We start from the raw sequence: 12,277 nt of genomic DNA, 5'->3' as shown, positions 1-12,277 counted from the left end.
GATACACGCAATTTGATGATGTTCTAAAAAATCTGCGAGCTTATTTGTAGACAATTGTTTTGTTCTAATACCGAGCTTGATCATATTTTGGACCGTGGACTCCCTGACTTCGGCATTATTGCCGCAAGTTTTTTTTTTGTTAGTTACTTTATTTTTACAGGCTCAATCGAATAAAGCTTACAGAGCCGAGTTATCATGTTCGTTATACATTAAAAATAATAAAACTAGAATTAGCTGCGGTTCAACATTTTTATCCTAGAACAGGAACATTGACACTTGACACGCATGAAGATTTTTATTTTTTATTCAAAGAAGTTTATGTGCATACAGGACATACACAGCAAAAAATTAATTTTAATATTACATCCAAGAGGATGCACTTCAATCAACAATCAATACGAAACTATCGATTTTAAATTGGCTCACTACTTGACTAGCCTATTGGTCCCAAGCAAACGATTAACGTATCCTATTCTAGTCAAAATTCTAGTACTACACAATGTTTGTTTTTATTCGCTCTGAAAGTTTGACAGATAAAATGAGGGGTTAGTGGATTTTCCTATGTTTCGAGGGGTGAATCGTTTAGCTTGGGACCGAAGACAGTACCAGAGCTGAGCCAAAAAGTTCAGCACGTTTCTTCGGGACCTTCTAGTCTTAGAGTTACCTCTATGCTTCAATCATGTCGCAAATCTCATGTAATTTTTATGGCCACAAAAATAAACAAATGCAGTAAAAGCAGCATAATGTCAGTTCATGCCGAGGGGGGTGACTCTATCTACGATGCAGGAAAGATTTTGTTGTGCTGTGGCTAGCTGCGCGCACGCTGAGTAGATAGAAACAAGATTGATGACGATTCTGCAGATTTCCTGCAAAAAGGTGATGTGCGATGCAAGTAGATGCGAGAAATGAAAGAAGATTTTTCGAAGATTGATTCACTAGTGTGAGATTTGTTGAGCATCTAGACTTGAGATTTAGATGTGTCGCCCCCCTCGGTTCATGGACTGTATTGATGATAATTTTGTCCTTTTTTGTAAGTAATATTACACTTTATTTTTTACACGATTGAAGCAACAATCAATACGAAACTAACGATTTTAAATTGGCTCACTACTTGACTAGCCTATTGGTCCCTAGCAAATCGATTAACGTACCCCATTCTAGTCGAAATTCTAGTACTACACAATGTTTGTATTGATTCGCTATGAAAGTTTGATAGATAAAATGAGGGGTTCGTGGATTTTCCTATGCTTCGAGGGGTGAATCGATTGGCTTGGGACCGAAGAGAGTACCAGAGCTGAGCCAAAAAATTATGAACGTTTCTTCGGGGCCTACTAGTCTTATACCCCGTACAGACTATGGCTTATATCATGTAATATAGGCTGTCTTGCAATGAGCACTCATACATAGGATTTCCACTGAAAACTAGATGTATGAGTGCTCATTGCAAGACAGCCTATATTACATGATATAAGCCATAGTCTGTACGGGGTATTAGAGTTATCAGTTTGATGCGATATCAAAAATATTTTTTTGTCGTGTTTTATGCTGTTTAGATGTTGGACTTGGAACATTTTTCAATATCTACACACTTATTTTTTTTTGTTGAGATTTGCACAGCCTCCAGGTAAACATATTTTACTCAGATCTCAGTAAAAATAACGTTTGGTTGGTGAGTCTCGGAAAAAGTTTTGCTGAATCTCAGCAAACAAACGTCTTACTTGCTGAGATCTCAGTAAAATTATTTGCCGAGTACTCGTTGTCTAAATCTCGGCAAACAATTACCAGCTCGGCTAAAACAATACTAATGGCGGTAAGCTCCAACTCGGATTATCCTTTAATACCGTCCCGAATGTCACCGAATGATCGGCAAAATTTTATTTAGAGTTGTGTTGATTAACTCTGACGTCGACATCAAAGCAGCTGAAGATTAATCCGAGGATAATACCGGTTGGAGCCATAAATGTTTAGATCGCCAAGAAAAATGTCATCAAGACCGTTTTATATGACCTCAGTCTGGACAGTGTTTTAGCGAAGACAACATATCAAGAAGGCTGGCAACTTTGCCTGAATCTGAGCGACAAATACAGTAGCGCCAACAATCAATACGAAACTAACGATTTTTAATTGGCTCACTACTTGACCCAAGCAAATCGATTAACGTACTCCATTCTAGTCAAAATTCTAGTACTACACTATGTTTGTTTTGATTCGCTATGAAAGTTTGACAGATAAAATGAGGGGTTCGTGTATTTTCCTATGTTTCGAGGGGTGCATCGATAAGCTTGGGACCGAAGATAGTACCAGAGCTGAGCCAAAAAGTTGAGCTCGTTTCTTCGGGACCTTCTGGTCTTAGAGTTACCTCTATGGTAGCGCTGCGCTCGAGCGAAGGTGGAAGCAACGCATAGAAAAATGAGCAAATACACAAACCTTTCTTCTGAGGATGGAACCTTTGCTATCCAATTCGTTCGAAGCATTTACCTTTGAGCGGCAGATGAGGCACAATGTCTCATACACTGAACCAATTTGACATATTCCTGTTATGTGGAAGTCTAATAATTTTGCGCTATAAGATAATCCATTGAAAATGATATGATTGAAAATGTGTCAGGTAAATTCTATATGAATATCTGATACATTGACAATGCTGATAATTTGAAAACTTTTATATGATCGCCATGTGATAAATGAAAATCGGTCAAATTATAATAATTAACTGAAATGGATTTGAAACCCATAAGCATAAGCTTTACTTTTCACCACAATATAATATATGTGTCATAAATCAATCGAAGTAAAGTTTATGTGAAAATCACATGAAATTTACTTATTCTTTTGACACATATATTTAATCGATTTCTAAAAATAAATCGAAAAATAAACACCAGGCAGTGGGAGCTTTCACAGTTGTGTTTTTTTATTGTAGTTGATTTGGGATTCGATCCAGAACTGTTGAGCTGTGATGCTTTTCGTGTCTGCGCTCGATTCCATTGGGCCACGGCTGACTTCAATATTGAGCTCGTTCAATTAGCATGAAGTAATAACAGCTCTCCCAACATGGAATATAGAGCAACGTTATGCTCGTTTTGCTAGAGTGAAGAAAAATAGCACTGACCAATATATGCTCCGTTTCGGTGGTGTCGTGTATTCAAATCATAATTAATGCTCCTGTGTGCAATAAAACAACGACTACATTATATGAGTTCATGGAACTGGTTCATGAAGTTCGAGTACTAGTGCTGGAATCTGAATTAGCCGTGTAGAAGGCTTACAATTAGAATCTTAGCAAATAAATATTGCAGTAGAATAATTTTTTTTTAAATCTCAAAACATTCTTTTCCGGAACCCCTTATCTTATGAAACAATAACAAACAATGATTATTTATTACAGTATCATTGTTGTTAGCAATATTTAGTTCGACTAATCATTCTAATGAGTGTACGATGACATAGTTGAAAATTGTTTCAATAATTTATAAAGAACAATTATGTAAGATGTATTTTATTGGGAGCGATGTTCATTCCAGAAAAACATACCAAAACAAATGTTTGCTGTTGGATTTCTTAAAAGGCAAATCTATATGACTATTTAATGATTGGGATAGATCTTTTTACAATATTCAAACCTCAAAAATCAAAGGAAGCTATTCCAATGAGATATACATGTTTTCCTATACTGCAAAGTTAAATGACAGTCCAATAGTTTCTACATGTCTGTTTACACGCGACATATCAACAAACGTCAAAAATCGTTAAAAGCAACTCCAATAAAATATACATGATTATCTTATATGATATATCTTTTAGTGAGCAATATTCATCATGAAAACAGGTACATTTTACTCGATTTGCTCATAGTGCAAACTTATATGATTTTCCATTAGTTTCTAGATGCCTGTTCCCACCCATGACATATCAACAGTTTTTCACCATGAAATATATCAGACAATATTCATATACATCTTACCTATCGCTAACCACGTTCGAAGCAAAGTATTATCAAGTACTAAGTATGTGAAATTACGATAGAAATCATTCCATATCGCAGTCATAGTTTTTAAGTGATAATCCATTGGAATCTATCAATCATCACATAGAATGAATAAATCTCCTGACATTGCTATGTTATAAGATGGATCCAATAAACGGTACATGTCGATTTGTTTCAGTGATACCGGTCGTTTGAGCAAATGGAAGAGTTGCCAGTCTTCTTGATATGTTGTCTTCGGTTTTAGTCTAGGGATCTTGAACCTAGATAAATATTTCCAAGGCCTTGTACTTTGACGAACTTGTAGGATAACGGCAATTAGTTTTTGGTTAAAACCATTTCTTCAGTGGTTACCTTTTCTGCTGTAGAAGGTCGAAAGAGACGACAAATTGACTGGGCCTCACCTGTTTATGTTCATTGATTTTTCCACATGTGAATTTGGTTGCTAACATCAGCAAACCATCGTTGTCATATGTCAATTGGGTTCTTTAATTTTGAAAAATATATCGGTTTTTATATATCATCTGAAAGAGCTTCGTTTTCTGGGCACAGCGATATTTTTTTCAACCCCACGCACTTTCATCTCGATTTTTAAATCATGATTTAAAGCAAAATAATAACTTCACTGTTTGACACTAAACTGACAAACTGACAGCTCGCTCCCATACAAAGTGACACCGAGGGGCGCTAATTAGGTGATTTTTGCAAATGTAATCGTAGTTGTTTAAAATAGTTCCAGTGTGCCAAAATTGATGAAATTTTGGGTTTGGGTTCCATTTTTAATGCAGATTACGAATATGCATTAACCTCAATACCCTTAAAGAACCCAATTATACAAGTTCTGTCCCAACCGGCTTATTGGTATTACTGAAATGTGGAAATGTTTAGTTCGTATTTCATGGCAATGTTTATCTTTTTATATGAAACAGCTGTTTTCTGTGAAGACACGTCTGCCATTCGCAGCATGAAATGTTGCGCTGTCGTGTCATCGTCATTCGCTTGCTAAGCTAAGTTCACAGCATTTTTGCTTCTAACACCAGCCTGTTGTTCCAGACCTTGTATGATTGACATCGGTTTGGAACCAGTTATGCGAGGTAGGCGACGATTGTTCCCCACTACACGGAACCGAAAAATTACCCAAAATTAAGTTCTTTTCACTCATCTCCGCTTTTGGTAGTTTACATTTGACTTTGACAAAAACAATTACTTACTCGTGAGTATGTTCTACCCAAAAGTAAGTTCAATTTGAGGTTATATTCTCATATACTCACTAGTAACTTATTGAACGATAGTCATGAGAAAATCGAATCTCTCGTTCCGTTTTTGACAACAACAAAAAGTGAGAGTGGGATGCAATACTCAAAATTACCCAATATTAAGCAAAAAGAACTTAAATTTAGGGTATTTTTTTCTCTGAGTAGATTTAAATTACAAACAGTTTGCTGCTTCTCACTGATCGCGTCTCTTACCGCAGTGAATCCGGATCTAAAAATAACCTTACCCACTAACACAACTATCCTTCCCGTGGCAATTGTGAAGACCCTAATAAACAAATACCATACACGAACGATAACCCAAATGGTAGAACTATTCCAAAAATGGTTTGGATGATAGCCCGAACACGTCGCTAAGCACTTTTTTATGGTTATTATTATTAGGGCATGCAGAGGTCAACACGGTCTTCAGTAACAACGATTGTCGAACTAATCATTCTTCCCCTACCCAAAGACCTTGAGGACGTGGCCGGCGTCGTTACTGATCTATAAAGAGAAAAACTTGTGAACTTGTATATTGAAGATCTACATCTATGTGCTTCTCTGTGTAATTTCACTAGTTTTGATCAGTAACGGAGTTTCAACTACGACATGAATTTGGCCATATTTAATTTGGATGTTCTAGTAAAGTTTGGTTCAAAATTGAGCCAAAAATATTATGTTTAAAGATGAAGACGACGGAATCAACTTTTTTTTTATCAAAAAACATGCATGTTTTCAATTTTGCAGAAAATTTCAAAGCTTTGTTTCCATTTCCATGCTATTTTTGGCTACTCCAGGAATCGGGAAACAGCTGTTGTAAAAAATTTCAAGTCGAAAATTCTTCCGATTTCCCTGGAATTATTTTTCCAACTTCTGCTAGTACATCTTCCAATTTTTCCCGAAAGTTTTATTTTGTCAAACTTCCCAATTTCTTGTGACTTCCCTCAGAAGTTTCTTGCATTTTCCAGTCGGAAAGTTTCTTCTGGCTTCTCCGGGTAAAGTCTTCGGAAGTTTTATCGGACAGTTCCTGAAAATTGCTTCCAATTTTCTCCGGAAGTCTCATCCATCTTTCCATTGAAGCTACACACTTAATCTAGCTCGGTAAAATCGCCAACAGCCGATTACCTCGGCATTTAATTTTGCTGATATATCTGCAAAATATCTGTTTGTTAGCTGATATCTCAGCAAAATGATATTTGTTAGCTGAGTCTCGGCAATTGTTTTACTGAACCTCAGCAAAATAAATTGCAGAACTACTCGGCTGTTGGAATCTCGGCGAAAAACTTAAAGGGTGTACACAGATAAAAATCTTGAATTTTAATTGTGATGTAAACATTCATTCACGTAAACTTGTATTTCATTTCACGCAACCGAGCAACTTGTAAACAATGTTGTTTGCAACAATGGGCTTTTGTATACAATATTTGCTACATTGCATGAAATGTGTCAGAACTTTACATGATATATAATGTAAACTTATATGATATGTGATGCTCCATTTATGTGCATCATATTGAACAGAAGTTTACACTACTTTTTCGAACTGTTCTAATAGTTCTAATCTCATTTATAATCATACTGGCAGAGTTGCGACCTATCACAATCAGGATCGTCAAACAGCTGATGGTAGTAACGCTTGGTACATTCCTATCAATGTGCTTATGGAAGCACTCTCCCTGACCATCCATCAAGTTGACGAAAGAAGTAAAAAGCAACTGGTGAATGTCGTCTTCAGTAGTGATCCATCACTGATCTGGTCATTCCCGACAATTGCGACACTCATCTGTGCTCGTTTTGAAGCAGTTGCTACTTTGCTTGCTTATGTGGGTGTGTTGGTGAGTGAGTCCAACAGCTTCCGTTTAGTTTTGCCAGCTTTGTTTGTAACTCACACAGTCGCGCGTGCCGAGACGATCTTGGAATGCGCAGGTATTGCTGATTGCATCTGAAACTGGACTGTCCCAAAAATGCAAAAAGTATGATAAAAGTGCACGTTGCCTGCATCACAAGGAATAAGTGCACCAAGCCGATTAGACGTAAACTTGAAGTTTTATCACACTTTTTAATAAGTGAAATCACGCTTATTAGTCCAATTTGGTGTGAAGCGCGCAATATTGTTTTCATTTTCTTCTGTCGTTTCGCTTTTTCTCATCATCGTACAGTAGAAGTCTTCACTGTTTTCGTTGTGCTTTACATTATCAGCGAGTGTTACGCTTTGCCTGTGAGCAGTGACCGCCATAGCTTTACCTCTCACTGCGTGACAAAACGTTCTGTCAGCGACAGTCGGTTGATGCGATTGATTGATTTATCTTTATTAAGGAGGCTTTCAGCCTGAGGCTGGCTCGCCTCCACCGGTTGATGCGTTGACGAGCGTCGAGTGAGTGTCATGATATTTTGCATCACTGCATACTAGTTCTGAACTACCAAAAAAAAAACCAAAAATAATAAAGGCAAGCGGAAATAGGCAACAAAAATTCATAGACATTAAGAGAACACTATTTGATTTCAGAAAATTTCGTTACAGTTTGGGAAACTTCGTTAAAGTTCAGGGAACGTTCTAGAATTTCAATAAACTTCATAGATCTTTAGGAAAATTCTAAGAAATTAAAGAAAACTTCGTTGAAGTTCAGGGAACTGCGCAGAAGTTCTGGAATGTTTCTAGAATACCAAGATTAAACTTGCCACAGTTGGCAATACTTCATATAATCTCAAAAAGAAACGGCTGTCAGCTCTCCCAATAGAATATCGCCGTTCAAGTTCTATGAAAGAAATTCAAGATCAAGAGCAAAGCAAAATTTTTGAACGGTGATCAAAGATTGCTATGAGTCAGATATTTTTTATTGTGATCAGCTAGCACTTTGCTCCCGTGCCGTTCAACATTCAACACTGCCAATTTAATCGTATCCTAACGGGAAAACGTAACACCGAATGGTCCTTATTCAATCACCGTGTGTGGTGGGTCCACTTGGTCGTCATTAGCAGCAGTGCTTTCGGCGCGTGGCGTTGAACATTGTTCTCCATTACACAACGAAAGGCTGCCGGCAAGCAGCGAGCTGCAGCTCACATGAGCGTCCATTCACCTAAGAAAGAGGAAGAAGCCTGATCGGATTCAGTAGCTCTTCGTGAGTCGCTGTGGGTCATCTATGCCAAGCGTGTCACCCTCGTTCCAAACAACATACAGCTCGCCATCGTATCCGTGTTGAATACCCTAATAGCTCAGCATTACTCAATCATCACGGCAAAATAGTCCTTTTAATTTTCATTGAACGTTCGCTCGCCTTGCTGCCAGCCACATCACCCCCAAAACTCTTTGATAATGTACCCCCAGCAACCAAACGTTTGTGGTCAAATCCGTAACAGTATTGAACTGGTACATACAAATTCTCGAAATGACCGAATACCACATGACCTTGTAAATTAACCAGAAATGCTTCGAATTTAGGTAAGTTTTTCTCCAGGGCGTTAGAAAAAAGCAAAAAATCTCGAATTTATATGATTGATCGCGCCTAACCTCCAATTCCTGATATCATCTCAACTCTATGCAGTATGGTCACACCATATATAATATCGTTTGTGTATGGTACCCGTCCCGTCCAGAGCTGTCCTCCTTTGGTGATGAAAATTATGGACATTGTCCAAAATTCAAATGAAATGTTCTCCTTTTCGATTTTTCATATGGTAACCCTAACCTTAAATCGTTTATGAAAAAATGCTTTAAAATGTGTAAGTAGATGGATATAAAAATAAAGTTTCTTAAGAATATAGCTTGAAATCACCTCAGCTACTTTGCCGATGAACATATTCAAAAATAAGAAGGTTTGTTTTTCAATATCAATTTATTAGATGACTTCCCTAACTTTATAAAAGACTAGAAGAAGGATCTTTTAAAAATGACATCGACCCAAAATGTCAAAAACTGAAGATAAAAGCATTCGGACTTTTGTCTTACTAAATTGGTGAACGGGTGTTAATGATACCAGCCCCATCGTAATTTTTAAGAGATTTCAATTTACTTTTTTCAAAAAAGCTAGAGCTAAAATTTTAAGGACCAGCCTAGTTCAATTCAGAAAAAAGGTTCTAAAATGAAAACGGCAAAAGGTAGAAAACATATTTTTCCAGTAAAGCAGCTTGAAATCATCTCAGCTTCAGCTTACTCCAAAAACAGCTGTCTTTATTTTAAAAATATAAAAAAAGTTAGTTTTTCTATATCAATTGATTTGAGGGCCACCCTATTTTTTAATACTGCTAAAAGATGGAAATTTTTAAGCAAAAAAAGTTCACTGGAGACACAAAACTTGTAAAACTTAAGACAAAAGCGCTAGAGCAGTTTTCTTGCTAACTTCCCATTCTGGACTACTGTGAATTGGATCTCAAAGTATTGATTTAATAATGAATAGATTGTAATTATTGTGGGGAAAATCAGGCTTAAACACAACAACAATGATGTGATTACTTCACGGACAAACTGGATTATCTAAGAAAAAAAAGATCTTCAAAATAATAGTTTCATTGAATTATGAATCTGAATATTATAATAAATAAATAAGCTTCTACTGTGTTACCAGACTCATAATCAACGGGATACAACTCATACCTCGTCTAATTGAACATAGCATAATTAATTTAAACGTAGACGAGTTCATGTTCCCCCAGCGATACAACGTGTATTAATTATGAGTTAAGTAATGCCAGTTGGGAAATTTTGGCCACTTCTAAGACCAATTCAGGTTATCTGGGGAACCAAAATGTGCCTATTTTATGTCAAAATAAAAATTTAATAGTAGAACAATTTTCATGAATAGAGACGTACCAGCCCAAGGCTGAAAGTCTCTCTAATGAAGCAAATGACAAAAATCATGAAATTACCACTTTTACGGTCAATCCAGATCCTAGGAATCGTGCAAATATCATTCCACCTGAAGTACTCCAACCGCACAAGAGCACCCATCAGCGCATAAACATCTCACTTTCCAGAATCTTTCGTTTTTCCCGGTTCTCTACCCTGATCTACAACCGATCTATTCGAATGTTCCTCGTTTAAACTACAACTACTTCAAAACTACAAATGTATGCTGAACACTTTCGCTCCTAAACTTCATCACATATGAATCGTCGGGAAATGATCATTCACAGTTTTCGCTTCACCTGCAGTTCGACCGATCACAACTCCGCCCAGTTTTCAGTGCCTCAGCGGAATTCTGACGTACTCCTCCAGCTAGGTTTTCTCGTCGATCCCAAGGGCGTCGAATGGCTTCAGGTAGGGCAGTGGTCGCTGGGGCCAGACTTTCCGCTTCTTCAGCGCCTCCCCGATGCGTTCCAAGTTCTTCAGCTCGGCCAGTATCGGGTAGATGCGCTGTTCGATGAACTCTCCGGATGTCCACTAGGAGGGCGTCAAATCGATTAGCTATAATATTTTTTTGAAAACCAATTGAACCAACTTACGTGATCGTAGACATCGGCAAGTGTTGACGCAGCGTTTCTAGCCAGATTGGTTATCGAGTTCAGCAGGTGGTAGTCTTCTCCCAGCAAGTCATCCACCCGTGTCCCCGAAGAAAAGTTGTGCCGTATGTTGTACTCCGTCAACCAACCTCGCCTGTTCTTCACCTCATCGATGTACTCCTTCGCTTCGGTCATGAGGGTCATCAGCCGGAGCATGAACCTGTAGATCACACTGCCCGGGAACATGCACCGTGAAAACATAGACAGCGCAGAATCCTTGTGCAGTTCAACCCACGCGTGTCGATCGCTGGTAGGTTCCGGGCAGGTCAAACTGCTCAGCACGGGATTCGTCTTAGGATTAACGTCGAAATATCCACGGGATGCCGTCGAAAGACAGACGGCCAGCGAGGGAAGAGCACTCGGGAGCAGTTCGCATAGGATGGCAAAGTGATCGTAACGTTGCCAGCCGGTAAGTGCCAGACCCTGAAGGCCTTGGGAGAAGCGAGTGCCCTCTCCCTGCATAACCGCCAGCCAACGGAGAGTGTTTTCCAGGTGGCGTCTTATCGGTGGGAGTAGTAGAGCTTCACCGTGAGCTCCTTTGAAGGCAGATGCGGCCCAAGCAGTGTTGAATACGTTGGCATACTTGTCCCATGTGGTCGATTGGATGAATTTGTATATGTCTTCGGCATAAACCCAGATCATCGGTTCAACTAGTTTACCAACTCCGGAGGTCTGCAGTGTTTCGAGGGACATGTGTCGTAGCATGTCGTCCCAGATGATGATTTTGAGGTGGGGCCATTTCTTGCGGATCATCGTGGCTACGTTGTAGATGTGGTCCAGGAAAAGTAGATCTTTTTGGCGATTTCTGCATCGACTGCACTGGGCTATTTGGTAGACTTCGTCACAACCGATGTGGATATGCGTCAGCTTGGGGGTTAGTTTTTCTATGTCTTCTTTGTGCAGAAGGTTCTTATTTTGCAAGGGAGTGTGGAACTCGATCACTTGATCGAGCATTTCCTCCAAGAATACCGTGCTGGAATTCTGACTTGGACACAAAGCTTGCGGAGCATCTTCTACTTCTCTGAGGTGTTGGAATTCCTGGAGTTTCAGGACAAACTCCAGATGACCAAAGGTTTGAACCAAAGGGATAATGTTGAGCCCCAGTTTGAAGGCCGTTTGTAGGACTTCCAAAATTTCGTCTTTGCTGTAGGCATTTTTGGCAGCAATCGGAGACAGCGATCCACTGTATGGGAACATGTCTTCGTATTCTAGTAGAATCCCGGTTGCCCCAAGAGTCTTCATGATGGGCATCAGTCTTTTCAGGTAGGAAACCTTTGGTGGTGCGCCTTTTAGATCCAGATGAACTAGGCGTTGCAGAGGCGGTGGGTGGCCTCCAGGACCAATCCCGGCTATGACAGGAACTCCCATCTTTTTAAGCTCGTGTTCGTAATGATTTTGCTTTTCGGCTGCTATCCGAAGCTCTTCAGCGGACTTGCGCTTGACCGGTTCTTGTCTGGGCTTTTCGTCTCGATCTTGCAGGATGCTTTCCCAATCGTTGAAGAATTTCGCTAAAATAATGCAAGATGACGTTATCAAAAAC

At 38.9% G+C, this 12,277-nt stretch overlaps 1 protein-coding gene across 2 annotated transcripts in view; it reads right to left on the bottom strand.

The window, feature by feature from the left end:
- Positions 1–9,796: 9,796 nt before the first annotated feature.
- LOC135702486 (hexosaminidase D) overlaps positions 9,797–12,277 on the bottom strand; it is a 60,027-nt gene continuing 57,546 nt past the window's right edge. For both annotated transcript variants that reach the window (XM_065223534.1, XM_065223533.1), the window contains exons 3-4: positions 10,681–12,245; positions 9,797–10,618 (exon numbers count right to left, since the gene is read on the bottom strand). In XM_065223534.1, the coding sequence (XP_065079606.1) occupies positions 10,454–10,618; positions 10,681–12,245 (1,730 nt within the window). In that variant the 3' untranslated portion in view covers positions 9,797–10,453. The remainder of the gene's footprint in view (positions 10,619–10,680; positions 12,246–12,277) is intronic.

This window comes from Ochlerotatus camptorhynchus, unplaced genomic scaffold (assembly GCF_037179485.1).
Source record: "Ochlerotatus camptorhynchus isolate MF236.1 unplaced genomic scaffold, CSIRO-AGI_Acam_v1.1 ptg000193l, whole genome shotgun sequence".
Taxonomy (NCBI): domain Eukaryota; kingdom Metazoa; phylum Arthropoda; class Insecta; order Diptera; family Culicidae; genus Ochlerotatus; species Ochlerotatus camptorhynchus.
Note: the sequence above shows the minus strand (reverse complement) of the source record. Positions and strands in the feature narration are given on the sequence as shown.